Raw genomic sequence first — 19,927 nt, forward strand, 5'->3', positions numbered from 1 at the left:
AAAGGAGTAGTATAGGAGGGGAGAGTTTGCAAAACTATACCTATACTATGATCTCAGATTAGAATTAAATATACCATTCTCAATGGTGAAAATGAATGTTCTTTTCTTTCTCATACTCATATTTTTAGACATTTATAATTACAAGAGAGACAAAATAGCCAATTAAAATCTAATTGGAACATTATAATTTCTTATAAACTTTTATGTGAGCTGGAAGGTTACAATGAAAGACGCTCTAATATACAACTGGTAGTAGTATAAACTGGCAAGAACTTTCAAGAAGGCAGTATGACAATATATTTCTGCAACTTAAAAATGCCCTATAAATATAAACACACACACACACATACAGTGTCAAGGGTCTTCAAAAGCATGAAAATTTTTCAAAACTGAATAATAAGAAATACATTTATTTCAAAATCTCTATAAACCAGATACTATTTTAGGCCATAATTCTTTAGGAGGACAGAACACTATACTCTGAAGAAATAATTAGAAGTTTGAACAGAGATGTTCATCATAGACCTACAACAGCAAATATGGGAAAAGTGAAGTATGGGTATGATATATTCATACCCATTCATTATGCAGCCATTAAAACTTTTTGTATATGTTAATGGTTTGAGAAAATACAATGTAATAAGAAATGGGAGGAAAACTGGAAACAAAATAATACAGAATTGCATTTCAACCAAGTTAAAAAACACAAAGGAAAAAGACTGAAAGACATCCATTCAGAGCATGAACCTTTAGTTAATAAGACTACAAGGGACTTTTCCTCTCATTTTTTAATTACAGATTTTTCAAACATTCTCTAGTAATTAGACATTACTATTATAACCAAAAAAGAGAATATAAAAGAAAAATGACTAGCATTTCATTGAGTACTAGAGGCCCAGTGCACGAATTCACGCACCAGTGGGATCCCTCGGCTGGCCTGGAGGATCAGGCCAAAACCAGCTCTCTGACATCCCCCAAGGGGTTCCAGATTGCAAGAGGGTGCAGGCCAGGCCAAGGGACCCCACCGGTGCATGATCTCGGCTGGGCAGGGACACAGGAGGTTGGCCAGCTGGGGAGGAACTGCAAGAGGGCTCCAGTGCATGTCCGGCCCGTTTCACTCAGTCCCAATCAGCCAGACCCCAGCAGCAAGCTAACCTACGGGTTGGAGCGTCTGCCCCCTGGTGGTCAGCGCACGTCATAGCAAGAGGTTGAGTGGCCTTATCATGTCATTAGCATATTACACTTTGATTGGTTGAACAGCTGACCGGATGACTGGATACTTAGCATATTGGGCTTTTATTATATAGGATTCTACACGACCTAAGTTTTAATCATTTCTTACTATTCTCCACAATTCCTAGGCTGACAAAGTTGCTAATGAGCCTAAAATGATGAAAGAATGAGACAGACACACACAGGCTTGGGTACAGGTGAAAGAGAAAGTGATACCCATAAACATGATCATGAGAAAGCCAGAATTCTTACAATATTTTCACAGAGCAAAGCTACCCACAGAATAAAATTTCAACCTTCAAATATAAAAAATTATAAGCAGCTAGTAAGTAAAAATTAAAATCAGATAGGTAGTCAAAATTAAACAGAGAAAGTAAAACAAATCTAAATGCAATTACATCATATTATATTGTTCCTTAAGTGTGCTATTTATCTTTTTGTTCTCTACACAGTAAAACAACACAACTAAAACTAAAAATATATAAATAAAAAATGAGTACATGACAAATAAAAGCCAAATTGTTACAATTTAGTGGTGGAATATAAGGAGTATTTTTTTAATCCATTAGACATATAAGTTTATGATTGATTTTCTAATAATTATGGAGAAATACTATATGTGGTTTCACTCTCTGATTAGTGAAGACTCCAAACTTAGAAGTCAATAGAATATACTTTACAAGAATAAACTAACAAAGGTGGCATCCATTACTACAATAGAAAAAGCAACAGCCGAAGTTCAAATTCATTTACATGGGGTGGAATATCACTCATGGCTTACCAGGACTATGATGACTTGCAGATTCTCCATTCTGGAAAACATCTCCTGCCACATTCATCCTACCAGGATTAAAAGGTCCTACTCCAGTCTTGGTCTGTGAAGTTAAAGACGGGGTGTACGTTTGCATATTAACACCAAAATTACTTGACTGCAGTCCGTTAGAGACATCTCCCAAGTTGGTATTCTGCAGTGATGTTACATGTGTAATCATTAAGTTCATATCTCGCCCGTCAGTATTTTCTAATTGGCCATCATTCACAGAGCTTACACCTGTTTCTAAGGTTGTAACATTAGCAATCTGAATTTCAGAGTCTGGTTCTGTGGTGATACCACTATTACCCATTCCTGGATTTACCTTACTTCTTGAAAAACTGGAAGTGGAGAAATCCACATCATTGGTTCTGTTTTTAGTCTCAGGAGGTCTCCGAGGTTCAATAAAATTGGAGGAATTTTTCTCTTGCCCTTGATTTGTTTCCATATCCTCTTCATCATCAATGACAATTGTCTCACTTACATTTCCCTTCTGAGAAGCCAAGTCTTTTGAGGAAGGAAGAATTTTGGAATCATTTCCTTGTAGTTCTTCATTTTTTGATGATGTACATGTTATGGTTCTTTGATCAGAAACCACTGATGCAGAAGATGGGGGAGGTTGTACAGGTTCAATAAAAACAACATCATCATCATCTTCCACTGATGAGTTTTGAAATTTATTAGATCTACAAACTAAAGGATTAGGTGCACCACTAAATGAATTTCCAACATTCGTGAGACTAGTTGCCATGGCCGTGCTCCCTAATAAAACAGGAGTCTGATCAGTCAGTTCTAATCCTCCCACTGAACCTGTGTCCATGCCAAGGAACCTGTTAAGGAGATAGAAAAAAGAATATAAATGGCCAGTACATGACATTTTATGTTACTCTAATTGAAAAATATTTTTTTAAGTTCTCTTTCTTTTCTATTCTAAATGAGAATGATTCTTATATAATACCCCGGAAAATGTTGATATCCATTCTGTGATCTTCGCTTATTCACTAATCATTTCATATAGTTTACGTGTGAACCTCTAGCAACATAAAAAGAAAGGTAAATATCCAATTTTTAGCTCCACCACCTCCACTCCTTCACACCACTTATTTACTGTATAAAACTAACAGGAAAACATATAAACCCTCTTACATTTGAGCAGGAAAATAATCAAAATCTGATAATAAAAATCCCTACTCTATACATTTGTCCTTCTGTATTAAATAAAATGGTATGGTTTAGTCCATAATTTCCCTTACCTCATCTTTAAAAAAAACACCCTGTTTTTTTTATCCTCCCAGGCTCCCATGTAGCTGTATGATTAAACCCTTGTAAGAATCTGAAATCTTGCCCTAGCCGGTTAGAGCATCCACCTGTGAACTGAAGGGTCCTGGGTTCGATTCTGGTCAAGGGCATATGCGCAGGTGTCAGGCTCAATCCCCAGTGGGGGCTGTGCAATCAATGATTCTCCCTCATCAGTGATGTTTCTATCTCTCCCTTCCTCTCTGAAATCAATAAAAACATGTTTTTTAAAAAATCTGAAATCTTCCTTGACCCTATCTTGAAAGCTTAAATCCTTATTTGCCAGGCACTATGTATGCAGTGTGCTTTACGTCTTTTTTTGTCCCAAAAAAAAAGTATACACACTTTTTTCTGATAGTTCAATTGGTGTTTCTTTCTTTTCAGATTTAACCCATTGAAATTAATAATTATTCAAAGTGTGTAGGTTGAGGGCATGCGACAGGGGATGAGGGCATGCAACAGGGCGTAGGGAGGCTGGGGGAAGGTCAAGGGGGGAAAAAAGGAGATATATGTACTACTACATGTAATACTTTAAACAATAAAAAAATTTTTTTTAAATTAAAATTTAAAAAAAAAACACCAAAAATGTGTATACATTTTTGGAGGACACTTTATATGTATTAGTCTGAATAATGGCCCCCAAAGATATCAAATCCTAATTTCTAGAACCTATAAATGTTAACTTATGTGAAAACAATAAAAAGGGTCTTTGAAGATATGATTAAAGATTTAAAAGTAAGATTACCTGGGTGGGCCCTAAATGTAATTATATGTGCCTTTATCAAAGAAAGTTGGATGGAGAATACAGTATAGGTACAAGAGAATACAGGGACCATAGAGGTAGATTAGAGGAGACTGGGTGATGCAGCCAAGGAATGCTGGCAGTCACTAGAATGTGGAAGAGGCAAGGAACTCATTCTACCCACAAAGCCTCCAAAGGAAACATGGTCTTATTTACACTTTAAGGAGCCCAGGATCACTGATTTCTGACATCTGACCTCCAGACTGAGAGAAAAAATTTCTGCTTTTTTAAGTAAACTTGTTTACCCTCAAGTTTGTTGTAATCTGCTACAACTACTATAGAAAATAAACACAATCCACTTTTAGGTATATCCTCAAAACAACCTTGATATAGCTATAAAATTTGTCCCATTTTAAAGTGGCTTAGAGATGCTAACAAACAGGCCCAAGCCACACAGCTAGAATGCATACCCAGGCATTTATAACTCAATAGTTCAAACTCTTCACCGCTCTGCCATATTCAACTAATATTTTCTGAATACCTACTATATATGCAGGGCTGTATTGAAGACAAAGAGACAGCAAACAGTTAACAGTAAAGAACCAGAAAAGAAAGAAAATAAGGTCGTGAGCAGATGGAGAGGATAAGGTCATAGGCATAGATGGTAGTAGAACTAATCTTGAACATGAATTACCTTAACCTCAGAGACCAAACAGCAAGAAAAAACAAGGGGGAAATAATGACAGGTGAATATATATTGTATGTAATTTGCAGATAGGATGGATGGGAATTTGAAGTGGTTTATACAAGGCAGCCTCATTTTCATAGAGTAGGTTATCTGATGAGAGGAAACTGGTTGCGCAGTTCTTAAAGCCTGGTCTAAGAGCCCCAATGCCAACTCTTGAACGCTTTGTAATCCTCTTTCTCGAATAAAGCAACATAGACCACTTTTTTTAAAAAAGAATGGGTTAAGAACACTTACTAGCTTTATATATATAGTCATTTGCTTATGTTGCTATGAAGAGCCTCTGGAAGGATGAAGATAACAATATCACTTTGGCAGACGGGACATAGGGATAGAGAAATTACCCACAGTCAATTTTGTTGCATATTCCTCAATTTTTGAACAGGATTTCTCACTTATTTTTAAAGCTAAATTTAATTATTTTAAAATCAGAGTTAGCCCTGCCCAGGTGGTTCAGTTAGGAGAAGTGTTGTCCACTACACCAAAACAGGTTGCAGGTTCAATCCCCAGTCAGGAGTGTAGGAGGCAACCAATCAATGTTTCTCACCTTGATGTCTATCTTCCTATCTCTCTCACTCTCTGTCTCTCCCCCCCCATTCCCCCCCCCCCGCCCCGTCTCTAAAATCAATAAACATATCCTCAGGAGAGCATTAAAAAAAAAAAAACAAAGTGACAACACAGTGATAAAGAGATAACTACTTTTCTTTGGTGATCAGAGAATATCTCTATGAGAGCAGGTGACATTTACACTGAAATCTGAAATGACAAAAAAGATCCAACTGTGGAAAAATTGGAGGAAGAGCATTCCAGCTCCTGCCCCCCCCAAAAAAAGCCTAAAGGGAATGAGGTTGGTAAATTCAAGCAACAGAGCCCAGCCAGTGTGGCTGACTGGTTGAGTGTTGACCTGAGAATCAGGAGATGACAGTTTGATTCCCAGTCAGGGCATATGCCTGGGTTGTGGGCTTGATCCCCAATGTGACATGTGCAGGAGGCAGCCGATCAATGATTCTCACTGATGTTTGTTTCTCTTTCTCTCTCTCTCTCTCTCTCTCTCTCTCTCTCTCTCTCTCTCTCTCTCTCTCTCCCTTCATCTCTGAAATCAATAAATATTTTTTAAATCAATAAATACAATAAAGGCCAGTGTGGCTGGAACAAGGTAAGTAAGAAAGAATACTATGACATGAAATATAAAAACACAGAGCAACAACTCACCAAGGAAAACAAGTTCATTACTTAACTGCATTCAACAAAGATTTACCAAGCACCTAGTATGTGCAAGATACTGTCTTAGGCACTTGAGAAAATCAATAAACCAAACAGGTAAGCATGCCTGCCATCAGAAATCATGAATTCTAAAGGTAACAGTTTGGAGTTTGCCATAACAGGAAACACTACAGCATTTATACCAAAAGGCTAACATAATCTCACACGTTTTAATAGATCACTCTTTTCTGCTACATGGACAAAGATAAAAACAGCCCTAACCGGTTTGGCTCCGTAGATAGAGCGTCGGCCGGCGAACTGAAGGGTCCCAGGTTCAAGTCCGGTCAAGGGCATGTACCTTGGTTGCGGGCACATCCCCAGTAGGGGGTGTGCAGGAGGCAGCTGATCGATGTTTCTCTCTCATCGATATTTCTAACTCTCGATCGCACTCCCTTCCTATGTAAAAAAATCAATAAAATGTATTTTTTTTAAAAAGAAAGAAAAAACCAGAGAGCCACTGGTCCAAGTGAGAGGTGATGACAGCTGAAACAAGAGTGGTGATGGAAAATGAAAGAAAATATTAGGGTTAGGGTTTTTTTGAAAAGCAGATCTTACTGACATGAAAAGACCTGCAGACATACTATAGACTGAAAAATAGTCACAGAACACAAAGAATATTACTACAGCATTATGAATTCCCCAAAATCCAAATATATGTGCACAATGTTTTTCCTAAAGTACACATATTTTTATGTACTAGGTGTAGCAGTTAATAATGAGGATTTTTTTCAATAGATGGAGTTACACATATGTTGATATATATGCGATTTGATATGTATGCTATTTTGTTGTATTGACAACAAGCTTCAAAACTTCATATGTCATATTTTCTGAAGGTGTTAACATCACAGATATTTTTATGCTTAAAAATGTCGAATTCCATGCCAAAAAAGAGAGCATTTGCGGGAAGTTATAATTCATTACTTTATTTTGAAGAAAAGTGCTGCTGAATGCTTCGGGAAGCTTATGGTGAACATGCTCCATCTCAAGATACTTGTGAACGCTGGTTTAAGTGCTTTAAAAGTGATGATTTCAAAAAAAAAAAAAAGTGATGATTTCGATGTGAAAGACAAAGATCGTCCAGGTCAACCGAAAAAGTTTGAAGACCAACAATTACAAGCATTATTGGATGAAGATGCGTGTCAAACTCAAAAACAACTTGCAGAAAGATTAAACGTTGCTCAGCAAACAATTCCCAATTGTTTACAAGCAATGGGAAAGATTTTAAAGGAAGGAAAATGGGTGCCACATCAACTGAACAAAAGACAAGTGGAAAACCGAAAAGTCATCAGTAAAATATTGCTTCAACGGCACAAAAGGAAGTCCTTTTTGCATCGAACTGTGACTGGCGATGAAAAGTGGATTTATTTTGAGAATCCCAAACGCACAAAATCATGGGTTGATCCAGGTCAACCATCAACATCGACTGCAAGGCCAAATCGCTTCGGAAAGAAGACAATGCTCTGCGTTTGGTGGGATCCGGAAGGTATGGTGTATTATGAGCTTCTAAAACCAGGTGAAAGCATTAATACTGATCGCTACAGACAACAAATAATCAATATGAACCACGCTTTGATCATGAAACGACCAGAATGTTCCAGAAGACACAGCAAAGTAATTTTGCTTCATGATGACACACCACCACACACTTAAAAACCAGTTAAAGACACGTTAAAAGATCTTGCCTGGGAAGTATTAACCCACCCACCATATTCACCAGACCTTGCTCCTTCAGATTACCACTTGTTCTAATTGATGGCACACGCACTTTCTGAGCAGCACTTCAAAATGTACAAAGAAATGGAAAATTGGGTCTCTGGTTTGCCTCAAAACAACAAAAATTCTATTGGGACGGTATCCACAAATTACCTGAAAGATGGGGGAAATGTGTAGCTAGCAATGGACATTACTTTGAATAAAGCACTTTTTTAAATATATATTTTATTGGTTTTTTTACAGAGAGGAAAGGAGAGAGATACAGGGTTAGATACATCGATGAGCGAGAAACATTGATCAGCTGCCTCCTGAACACCTCCCTACTAGGGATGTGCCGTAACCAAGGTACATGCCCTTGACCGGAATCGAACCTGGGACCTTTCAGTCCGCAGGCCACCGCTCTATCCACTGAGCCAAACCAGTTAGGGCTGAATAAAGCACTTTTGATGTTTCTCCTGAAATTATTGTGTTTTCTTTGATTACAAAATCCGCATTACTAACCAGTACACCTAGTAAATTCATAGGAAAAAAAACAACCCTAGAAGGAGAACATTATATTAACAGAGTAGTTTGCTGGAAGGGTCAGGGAGGTTTCAACAAGTTGTATTTTAGGTTCCACATTAATCTACAAAGAATTTCAGGAAGCTTAAGCACCTGAATGAACAATGGGGAAAAGAGAAGATCACAAAAAGCTGATCAAGCATTGAAATGAATTACCATTCTCCTGATACAGAAGGGACACAGAGTAACTACTTTTCACAGACATTAAATAAGGGTATGCCAACTATTTTTATGAAATACTGTGTATAGACCATATCATTTGTCCCAGGTATTTATGGAAAGGCTAGAAGCCAAAAATCAATGTTTACTTTAATGACCAGTCATTTTTAAGTAACATCATTATTTAATTCTCAAGGTATACAATCTTAGTTCCTTTATTTTATATATACTGTGTTACTCTCTCACCATTAATCATCCTGGTTAAACCAGGTTCTAGTGTCCAGAGAATACCATAACCAATTCATTTCAGTATTTTATAAAAAAGGTTTCATTTTATTTTCACTTAACTGTGACAATAACCCTGTTGAGTTAAATAAAACAAATATAAAAGTTTCTGTATAACAAAACAGTATGTCGGGCATATTAGTTGAAACTATCCAAACTTCTAAAACAACCTCAAGACTCAAACACAATGTACAAAGCTTTATTCCAAATCAGTATTCGTGCCCTCGCTGGTTTGACTCAGTGGACTGGCCTGCGGACTGAAGAATCCTAGGTTTGATTACAATCAAGGGCACATGCCTGGGTTGTGGACTCGATCCCCAGTAGGGAAGCATGCAGGAGGCAGCCAATCAATGATCCTTTCTCATCATTGATGTTTCTATCTCTCTCTTCCTCTCCCTTCCTCTCTGAAATGAATATATTTTATTTTAAAAATCAGTCTTGGTTCCACTTAGAACAAGAAAGTGCTGTGTCTGTGTCAGGATAATACTAATCACAGAAAATGGCAAAAGATACATTTATATCTACTTAAAAGAAAATGGATAATTCTATTTAAAAACTTGTGCTTTATCCAAAGATATACCAATTTCCATTTCAAATACTAAGGCATTTTAAGTATATTTTCAAACAATATATTATATACACATTATTCTAAAATAGCTCCTTAATAAGGCTACTTTACGGTAAAGCAATAGTATATGCTAAGGGAAACCTTCATAAGGTCCTCACTTAATATTAAGCAAACATAAAAATTTTTTTAACATTACCGCTGAAGAAAGTTATGAAAGTATAAATATGCTGAAAATCATTTGATTCAAAATTTTCATAACTGAAATTTTTTAAATAACAGTACATTCATCCAAAAATAATTAACATTTATTTAAATATTATGACCAAATATTCATGTCAGTATAACATTAAAACAACAAATGGAAGTAAAATCACAGATTTTTAAAAAACCTACCCTCAAAATCAAGGTGCCCAAGACCACACAGCCAGGAAGTGTGTATTACAAGGCATTGAGTCAGCTCCAACTCTTGGAAACCATATGAATGAGTGATGTCCACAATGTCCTGTCATAAATAGTCCTTTCTCAGCTCCTGTGGACTCACATCTAAGCCTTTGTTCATGCAGTTAACCCATACAATATTTGTTGTCCCTCTTTTCCTTCTGCCTTCTATTTTCCCCAGAACTACTGTCTTTTTCAAAGAAACTGGCCTTCACATTATGTGCCCAAAGTAGGACAGCATCAGTTTTGTCACTTTTGCCTCTACCAACATTTCAAGCATAATTTGTTTTAGAACCCACTGATATGACTTTCTGACAGTCCAGGGTATCCACAAGCTCTCCTCTAAAACTATATTTCAAATGAGCCAAGTGATTTATAACAAATGAAGTGGTAAGCCATAATTTGAATACTGATAACTACAATGCAATATGTAATTAGGCATTAAACACAAAAATATATAACAAAGTTCTTATTAATTGAAAAAAAGACTATAGCTATTCAATAAACCAATCAATATTCAAAAAACACATTTATAAAAGAAAGAAATGTAAAATTAAAAGAAGAAGAAGAAGAAGAAGAAGAAGAAGAAGAAGAAGAAGAAGAAGAAGAAGAAAAGAGAGAGAGAGAGAGAGAGAGAGAGAGAGAGAGAGAGAGAGGAAGGAAGGAAGGAAGGAAGGAAGGAAGGAAGGAAGGAAGGAAGGAAGGAAGGAAGGAAGGAAGGAAGGAAGGATCCAAACTGACTGGCTAGAACCAAGATGGTGGCATAGATAAATGCCTCCCACGACCACATCAAAACTGCAATTAAAATACAAAACAATCATCATTCAGAACAGATGAAATCGAGCTGAAATGAAATCCTACAACTAGAGAAGTAAAGTAGAAAGTACACTGAGACTGGTAGTAGGGGCGGAGGTGCTGAACGGCTGGTCCGACACCCATGTGTGCAAGCTGTTTTTTTTTTTATGGGAAGAGACATCGTCTTTGCAGAGGCCGCGCATGAGAAGCAAAGGATCCCAGTCCCACACCAGACTCCCATCCCAGGATTCCAGAAATGGGAGAGAAGTCCCCATAACTACGGGCTGTAAAAACCCCAGAGGATTGTTGCTGAGTGATGCAGAGACTGCTAGAGACTCAGGAGTTCCTTTTAAAGGGCCAGCACACAAGCTGAGACTCCATCTCACTGAGTTCCAGCAACAGGCGGAATTGGGGGACCCAGACACATAAAGGGAGGAACTAGCTTGTCTGGTATCAGGACAGGAACTCAAGGGTGGCTTTCTACTAGACAAGGGTGCTCACAGGGGTAACTGTTCCTGTGCTGGGACTTCCCCCATTGCAGAGCTGACTGGCAGCCATAACTGAGTCTCCATCAGCTTGGAGCACACAGTTTGTTCTGCGCTGGGGATTCCCTGAGACCCGGCCCCATCCAATTTGCAGCCCCACCCAAGCTGTTTGCAGCAACTTTTTCATATGAATGGCCTGTCCTGGCTCAGGCTTCAGTCTTTGCTAAAATATCTCAAACAAATATCTCACACTGGTGACAGTGTGCCCCAAACCTATCAATTAAAGGCATGCCGAAACCGGTTTGGCTCAGTGGATAGAGCGTCAGCCTGGGGACTGAAGGGTCCCAGGTTCGATTCCGGTCAAGGCATGTACCTTGGTTGCAGGCACATCCCCGGTAGGGGGTGTGCAGGAGGCAGCTGGTTGATGTTTCTCTCTCATCGATGTTTCTAGCTCTCTATCCCTCTCCCTTCCTCTCTGTAAAAAATCAATAAAATATATTATAAATAAATAAATAAAGGCACAAGAGCCAGCACTAACACCAGCCTGCCTTGCTTCACAGCTGAGCCATGCCTGGGTACTTCCAAGCCCAATAGAAATAGCAGTCATGTGCAGATCCCTGTGTAGCACGGGCCGTGTAGACACAGACAGTGGCTGACTTTGCACCTCCCAGGAGGTCCCAGAGCCAGTGCACCTGGTGGTCAGCTTCAGGTAATACCAGATTACAACTCTACACATCCACAAGAAACACACTCCAGAGGCAGACTCAGTGAGCACCAAAGCTCCAATAAAGAAAATCCTGCTCCATAGGGGTGTTTCCTGCACAGCAGCTCTCTCACTGTAGTTGCAGCTGGTCTTCACAGCCAAGTGGCCTGGAGATCAATTCCTCCCAATGAGGCCAGCAGCAATCAAGGTGCAACTACTATAAGACTTGTACACACAGCCCACACAGGGATGCACCTACAGTGCCCAGCTCAGTGACTGGGGAGGCTGAACCACTGGGCCTGAAAAGACACCTACAACACAAGGTGACTCTACCAACTCCACGACAAATAGCAGCTCTCCCCAATACATAGAAACAAACACAGGGAAGCAGCCAAAATGTGAAGACAAAGAAACATGTCACAAATGAAAGAAATAGAAGCAAGTAAACTAATGGAAACAGAGTTCAAAACCATGGTTATAAGGTAACTCAACATCTTAAAGGGACTTTCAAAGATCTTAGTGAGAAAGTCAAAGACATAAAAAAGGACCAGTCAGAAATTAAGCATACAATAACTGAAATAAAGAATAATTTATAGGGGTTCAACAATAGACTAGAATATCCCAAGAATCAAATCAACAATTTGGAATTGAAGAAGGAAAAAACGCCCAGTCAGATGACCAAAAAAAAGAAAGGGATCCAAAAATATGAAGATAGTATAAGGAGCCACTGGGACAACGTTAAGCATACCTAGATTCACATTACGAGGCTGCCAGAATAAGAAGAGAGAGAGCAAGATATTTAAAACCTATTTGAAGAAATAATGAGAGCCCTAGCCAGTTTGGCTTAGTAGATAGAGCATCAGCCTGCGGATGAAGGCTCCCGGGTAAGATTCCCGTCAAGGGCACATGCCTGGGTTGCAGGCTCAATACCTAGTAGGGGGTGTGCAGGAGGCAGCCAATGAATGATTCTCTCTCATCATTGATGTTTCTCTCTCTCTCCCTCTCCCTTCCTCTCTGAAATAAAAAAAATACATTTTTTAAAAATACCATGCTGCTCCAGCATCAAGAGGCAGTTTGGGTCCATGCCCCCAGCCTGGCGCACATGATGGGGGGCTGGCTGCTGGCCTCTGGGGTGTGTGGAGACCCTTGGCGGCCACCGCTGCGTGCGGCCCAGGGGTCCCTGCATGCCCCCCAGCCTGGCGCCCATGGTCAGGGCTCATACAGGAGGCAACCAATCAAAGTGTCCCTCTCACATTGATGTTTCTCTCTGTCTCTCCCTCTCTCTTCCACACTTTAAAAATCAATGGGAACATACCCTCAGGTGAGGATTAAAAAAAAAAAATGCGTATCTTATGAAAGACACATCTTGAAAATGCCTAAAGAAAGTTGTCATTTTTTCTTGGTGAAGGGACTGGAGTCCGTGTTGATGAAAACACCTTGGTGGCTGTGGTGACTGGTAGTGGCTGCAGCAGCGGGGTGATGGGGCTGCTGCCTTCCCCTGATCAACCGGTTGCCTCCCACAAAGGAGCGTGGGGAGCGGGCCTAAGCCATCAGTAGGACATCCCCTGATGGCACCCAGTATGTGAGAGGGGGCAGGTTGGGCTGAGGGACCCCCCAACCCCAGGGCACGAATATCGTGCACCGGGCCCCTAGTATATATATAAAAGCCTACGTGAACTTCTGACCCTTCGACCGTTCGACCAGTAGTTATGACGTGCACTGACCACCAGGGGGCAGACTCTCAACACAGGAGTTGCCGAGCTGCAGTGACCTGGCAGCTGTGGTTCTCAGGTGACAACCAAGAACCAGAGAGGAAGGAGCCCAATTCTGGGGTGGGTCATCCAAGAACCGCCCTCTCGCAATCCGGGACGCCTCAGGGGCTGTCGGAGAGCGGGTTTCAGCCCAATTCCCGCAGGCCAGGCCGAGGGACCCCACCAGTGCACAAATCCATGCAGTGGGCCTCTGGTAATCCTATCTAATAAAAGAGTAATATGCAAATTAACCATCACTCCGCTACATCCACAAACCACATCCACCTGCCAAACAGGAGCGAGTATGCAAATTAACCCAATCAAGATGGCTGCGGCTACGGAGCGAGCAGGAGGCTTGGGTTTCCCTGGCAATGGAGGAAGCCAACCTTTCCGCACACCCTGGCCAGCCCAGGCCTCCACTCAAGGCTACAAAGTTTCAATTATAAAAGATAAATAAATACCAACAAAAATAGAGGCAGCCGCGGAGCTGGAGAGATCAGGAGGCTTGAGTTGCCCCTGGCGATGGAGGAAGCCAAGCTTCTACAGCCCTGGCCTGCCTTGGTCTCCGCTCAAGGCTACAAAGTTTCAATTATAGAAGACAAATAAATCCCAACAAAACTGGCTGCGGCCACAGAGCAAGCAGAGGTATGGCTCCGCTCAGGCTACAAAATTTCAATTAAAAAGATAAATAAATCCCAGATACCAGGGCCTCTGCTTGGGTGGCCGGGGGGCCTGGCCGGCCTGCAAACCACCACAGGCCCCTCACCCAGGCCGCCCCACGCCACAAGGGAACCCCCACCCTGATCTGGGACACCCTTCAGGGCAAACCAGCTGGCCCCCACCCGTGCACCAGGCCTCTATCCTATCTAATAAAAGAATAATATGGAAATTGAGCATCACTCAAACACACAAGATGGCTGCCCCAATGTGGTCAAAGATAGCTGCCCCCATGTGGACACAAGATGGCCGCCACAAGATGGGAAGTTGGGGCGATCAAGCCTGCAGGGGAGGGCAGTTAGGGGTGACCAGGCCAGCAGAGGAGGGAAGTTGCGGGCAACCAGGCCTGCAGGGAAGGGCAGTTGGGGGGGAACCAAGCCTGCAGGGGAGAGCAGTTGGGGGGGGACCAGGGATGCAGGGGAGGGCAGTTAGGGGTGACCAAGCCTGCAGGGGAGGGCAGTTAGGGGTAAACAGGCTGGCAGGGGAGCAGTTAGGCATCAATCAGGCTGGCAGGGGAGTGGTTAGGGGGTGATCAGGAGGGCAGGCAGAAGCGGTTAGGGGCAATCAGGAAGGCAGGCAGGCGAGCAGTCCTGGATTGAGAGGGATGTCCGAATGGCCATTTAGGCCCAATCCTACCGGTCAGACGGACATCCCTCGAGGGGTCCCAGATTGGAGAGGGTGCAGGCTGGGCTGAGGGACACACACCCCATGCACGAATTTCGTGCACCGGGCCTCTAGTAATAATAATAATAATGACAGAAAACTTTCCCTACCTGGTGAAAGAAACAGGCAAGTCTAGGAAGCACAAGAATCTCAAACAGGAGGAACCCAAAGAGGTCCACACCAACACATATTATAATTACAATGCCAAGGGGTAAAGACAAAGAGAGTATTTTAACCCTTTGCACTCGCTTGCTTTTTTCTCAATTCCTTTATTCTAATGCTAACCGTGTCGAGTCACACTCGACATCCGAGTGCAAAAGGTTAAAAGCCGCAAGAGAAAAATAGTTACCTACAAGGGAGTGCCCATACGCCTGTCAGCTGATTTCTCAACAGAAACTTTGCAGGTCATAGGGAGTGGCAAGAAATATTCAAAGTGATGAACAGAAAGGACCTACAACCAAGATTATACTACCGAGCAAAGATCTCATTTAGAATTAAGGGTCAGATAAAGCTTCACAGGCAAGAAAAGGCAAAAGGAGTTCATCAGCACCAAACCAGGATTACATGAAATGCTGAAGGGTATTCTTGAGGGAGGAGGAGGAGGAAGAAGAAGAGGAGGTGGAATAAGAGGAGGAGAAGGAGGAAGAGGAGGAGGAGGAAGAAGAGAAGGGAGAAGGGGAGGGGGAGGGGAGAGGGAGGGAAAGTGACAACAAATACATATCAAAAGTTGAATCTAAAAATCAAAATAAATAAACAAGAAATTTAATGAACAAAACAAACTGGTGAATAAAACAGAATCAGAGGCATGGAAGCATGGAACTGATTGACAAGTCTGAAGGCAGGCAGGGGGCGAGGGAGGAGCAGAAATAGATTAACCGAAAATCTTACCTATGGACACAGACAGCAGGGTGGTGAAGGCACAGAGAGAGAACTGGATGGAGGAGGGAAGGTGGCTTGGGGGGGGTGGGGGGGAGAAGGACATCTCTAATACTCTCAACAATAAAGATTTTTTTTTAAATAACCTGACTCGCTAATCAGAGATTTAAAAACAAAAGAAGGTCATCTAGCACAGGTCATCATCAGGGAGACTGTGCCACTAAGCCCCACAAGACATCTACTACATAAGGCCATTCTACCAAGATTGGGAGATATAGAAAATCTACCTAATACACAGACACAAATACAGAGAGGCAGCCAAAATAGGGAGAAAAGAAACATGACACAGCCAAAACCGGTTTGGCTCAGTGGATAGAACGTCGGCCTGCGGACTGAAAGGTCCCAGGTTCAATTCCGGTCAAGGGCATGTACCTTGGTTGTGGGCACGTCCCCAGTGGGGGGTGTGCAGGAGGCAACTGATCGATGTTTCTCATCGATGTTTCTAGCTCTCTATCCCTCTACCTTCCTCTCTGTAAAAAATCAATAAAATATATATTTTTTAAAAAATAAAATAAAATAAATAAACAAATAAGTAAATAAATGAAACATGACACAAATGAGATAAACATAAAAGATCCCAAGAAAAAGAACTAAATGAAATGGAAGCAAGTAATCTACCAGGTAAAGAGTTCAAAACAATAATTATAAGGATAATCCAAGAACTTAAGAGAAGAATGCTTTTGAACTCAGTGATAATATAAACAAAGAAATAATAAGTATAAAAAATAACAAAGATTCCTATCCGGTTTGGCTCAGTGGATGGAGCATCAGCCAATGGACAAATCGAAGTTTCTCTCTCTGTCTCTCCCCGTCCCTTCCACTCTCTCTAACAATCAATGGAAAAAATATCCTCAGGTGAGAATTAACAAAAAATAAATAAATAGATAACAAAGAAACCATAAAAAAGCACCAATGAGAAATAAAGTGTATCTAAAATGAAGAATATACAATAAAGAATCAAAATTACGTTAGGCCTGGCCTGTGTGGCACACTGGTTGTAGCAGTAAATATCAACACGAAGCAGATTATTATTGTAGATCATTCAGGGAGAACAAAGGGTAAAATATTTAACTGCAGCAGTGTTTGACTATATTCTGTGCAGTGAGAAAACCTGAAGTCATTTTCAAGGTCCACCATTTCTTACTTCTTTCAGTCAGGTCAAGTTTCTAAGCTTTCTAAATCTCTGTTTTTTGACTAATGAAAAGAAAATAGAATTCTACTGAGTCTCCTATCTACCTACTCCAGGACTTCCATAAGGATCAAATGAGGTGAGGCACGGGAAAACGCCTCACAGACATTTGGTTAAAGTATAAAATGTTTCCACCTGGCTATAAAGCAAGTCGTATTACTGGGCTGAAGAAACTGCAAGGAGGCTAGTCATCGCTAGGGAGAGGAGGCCGGGTGTTGCTATGTGACATCATTACCCGGCACCCACAGCGACCATTTCCGGGCTGGGCTGTGGGCGGCATTTTGCGCCATGGGGTCTCAGCAGCATCGGCTGCAATTTGGTGGGGTGTCGCTCCGGGGTGGTGGCAGGGCCTGTGTTCCACTTGGGGGAAGCCGAGTGTTGCTTTGTGGGCACCAGGACCACAGTGCCGTTTCTCTGTAAATGGCCAGTGTGCGTCAAGGCAGCTCCTGCGTTGAGCATCTGCCCCCTGGTGGTCAGTGCACATCATAGTGACCTGTCAGACACTTAGCATATTAGCCTTTTATATCTATAGTTAAGATGTTTCTATCTCACCCTAGCTCGTTTGGTTCAGTGGGTAGAGCATTGGCCTGTGGACTGAAAGGTCCCAGGTTTGATTCCAGCCAAGGGCACATGCCTAGGTTGCAGGCTTGATTCCCAGTAGGGGGCATGCAGGAGGTAGCCAATCAATGATTCTCTCTCATCATTGATGTTTCTATCTCTCTATCCCTCTCCCTTTCTCTTTGAAATCAATAAAAATAAATATTTTTTAAAAAGATGTTTCTATCTCTTTCTCATCTTCCTCTCTGAAATCAATAAAAATATTTTTTTCTAATTTAAAGTAGGTTAGATAGCCATGGCCAGCATAATTCAGTGGTTAGAGGGTCAGCCTGTGCACCAAAGGATCAAGGACACATTCCTGGGTTGCAGGTTCTATCCCTGGTCCTGGTCAGGGAATGTGCAAAAAAAGACAACCAATAGATATTTCTCTCACATCGATGTTTCTCTCTTTCTCTCCATCCGTACTTGTCCACCCCTCCTTTCCACTTTTGGAAAATCCATGGATAAAATATCCTCAAGTAAGGATTAAAAAAACAAAAGTAGGTTAGATAAAGCAGAGGAATAAATTGTGAATTGGAAGACAAGTTAGCAGAAAATAGCCAATCAAATCAGAGTGGGGAAAAAACTACTTTAAGAATAGTTTAAGGAACCTCTGTGACAACACCAAGTGTAACACCATCTATATCACAGGGGGAGACAGAGTGAGAGGAGAGAGAGCAAGAGACTGAAACTATTTGAAGGAATAGTAACACCATCACAAAAAAATAGTAACTGAAAATTTCCCAAACCTGATGAAGGAAAAATACATACTAATCCAGGAAGCTCAGAGAGTCTCAAACAAGATAAACCAAAGGAGACCCACACCAAGACACATCATAACTGAAATGGCAAAGGTTAAAGACAGAGAGAATCTTTTGTTGTTGTTGTTAATCCTCACTTGAGAATATTTTTCCATTAATTTTTTTAGGGCGAGAGGGAAAGGGAAAGACAGACAGAAACATTGATGTGAGAGAAACACATCTATTGGTTGCTTCCTGCATGAGCCCTGATCAGGGCCTGGGCCAGAGAAGACCTGCAACCAAAGTATGTGCCCTTGACTAGAATCGAACTCCAGACCCCAGAAAAAGTGGCACAAAATACTCAAAGTGATGAAAAGTAATGACCTATAACCAAGTCTACTTTTACCCAGCAAGGCTATCATTGAAAATTGAAATACAAATAAAGAGCTTCCCAGACAAGAAAAAGCCAAAGGAATTCAATACCAACAAACAATATTATGAGAAAAGCTAAAGGGACTTAAGAGGAAAAAACAAAAAAAAAAGAGGAACTTAATAATTATAAAGGATAATGACAATAAATCCCTACAAATCAATAATCACTTTAAATGTAAATGACTTAAAAGTTCCAATCAAAAGACAAAGGGTTGCTGAACAAACAGGAAAACAAGACCCATTTATATGCTGTCTACAAGGGAGAAACCCAGACCAAAAGTAACTCAGGCACTGAAAGTAAAGGGTTGGAAAAAAAAAATTTCATGCAAATGAAAAAATATCCCTGGGGTGGTAGTAATCCCTATATCAGACAAAATAGATTTTAAAACAAAGGCTATAATTAAAGACAAAAAAAGACACTACATCATGATAAAGAGATCAATACATCAAGATAATATAATCCACCCAGCCAGCATGACTCAGTAGTTGAGTATCTGTAAACCAGTCAGGGCACATTCCCGGGTTGTACACTCATCCCCAGGGTGGCCCATGCAGGAGGCAGCCGACCCAATTGACTCTCCCATACTGATGTTTCTATCTCTCTCTCCTGCTTCCTTCCTCTCTGAAATCAATAAAAATCTATTTTTTTAAAAACTGATTTAATCCTCGTAAACATTTATGCACCCAACACAAGAGCACCTAAGTATATGAAGCAAATAATAATGGATATAGAAGATGTCAACAGAAATACAATCATAATAGGGACTTTTTAACACCCCACTGAAATCACTGGATAATCTTCCAAATTGAAAATCAAAAGGGAATAGCAGCCTTAAATGACACATAACAACAGATCAATTTGCACTTTACCTTAGCCAAAAAGCCAAGAAGCAATGAAACCAGATGAATTTAACTGATAGTTTTAGAGCATGTCATGACAGCAGCAAAATGAACATTTTTTTCAAGTGCACATGGAACATTTTCTAGGATAAACCAACCACATGTGAGGTCACAAAATAAATCAACAGACTGAAGAAGATTGAAATCATTTTCAAACGTCTTCGCTGACTACAATGATATGAAACTATGAATCAATTACATG

The 19,927-nt window shown here is 40.8% G+C and overlaps 1 protein-coding gene across 6 annotated transcripts in view; it reads right to left on the minus strand.

Annotated features, from left to right (window-relative positions):
- The window catches only part of ZMYM2 (zinc finger MYM-type containing 2), a 179,806-nt gene that overhangs the window by 123,686 nt on the left and 36,193 nt on the right, over window positions 1–19,927 (minus strand). For 4 of the 6 annotated variants that reach the window (XM_079775649.1, XM_079775647.1, XM_079775648.1 and 1 more), the window contains one exon: window positions 2,015–2,874. In XM_079775649.1, coding sequence (XP_079631775.1) covers window positions 2,015–2,864 — 850 coding nt within the window. In that variant the 5' untranslated portion in view covers window positions 2,865–2,874. Of the gene's footprint in view, window positions 1–2,014; window positions 2,875–3,411; window positions 3,453–19,927 lie in introns of those variants that run through there. The other 2 variants (XM_079775651.1, XM_079775650.1) reach the window with 2 other exon arrangements.

This window comes from Cnephaeus nilssonii, assembly GCF_951640355.1.
Source record: "Cnephaeus nilssonii genome assembly, chromosome: 6".
In the NCBI taxonomy this organism is placed as follows: domain Eukaryota; kingdom Metazoa; phylum Chordata; class Mammalia; order Chiroptera; family Vespertilionidae; genus Cnephaeus; species Cnephaeus nilssonii.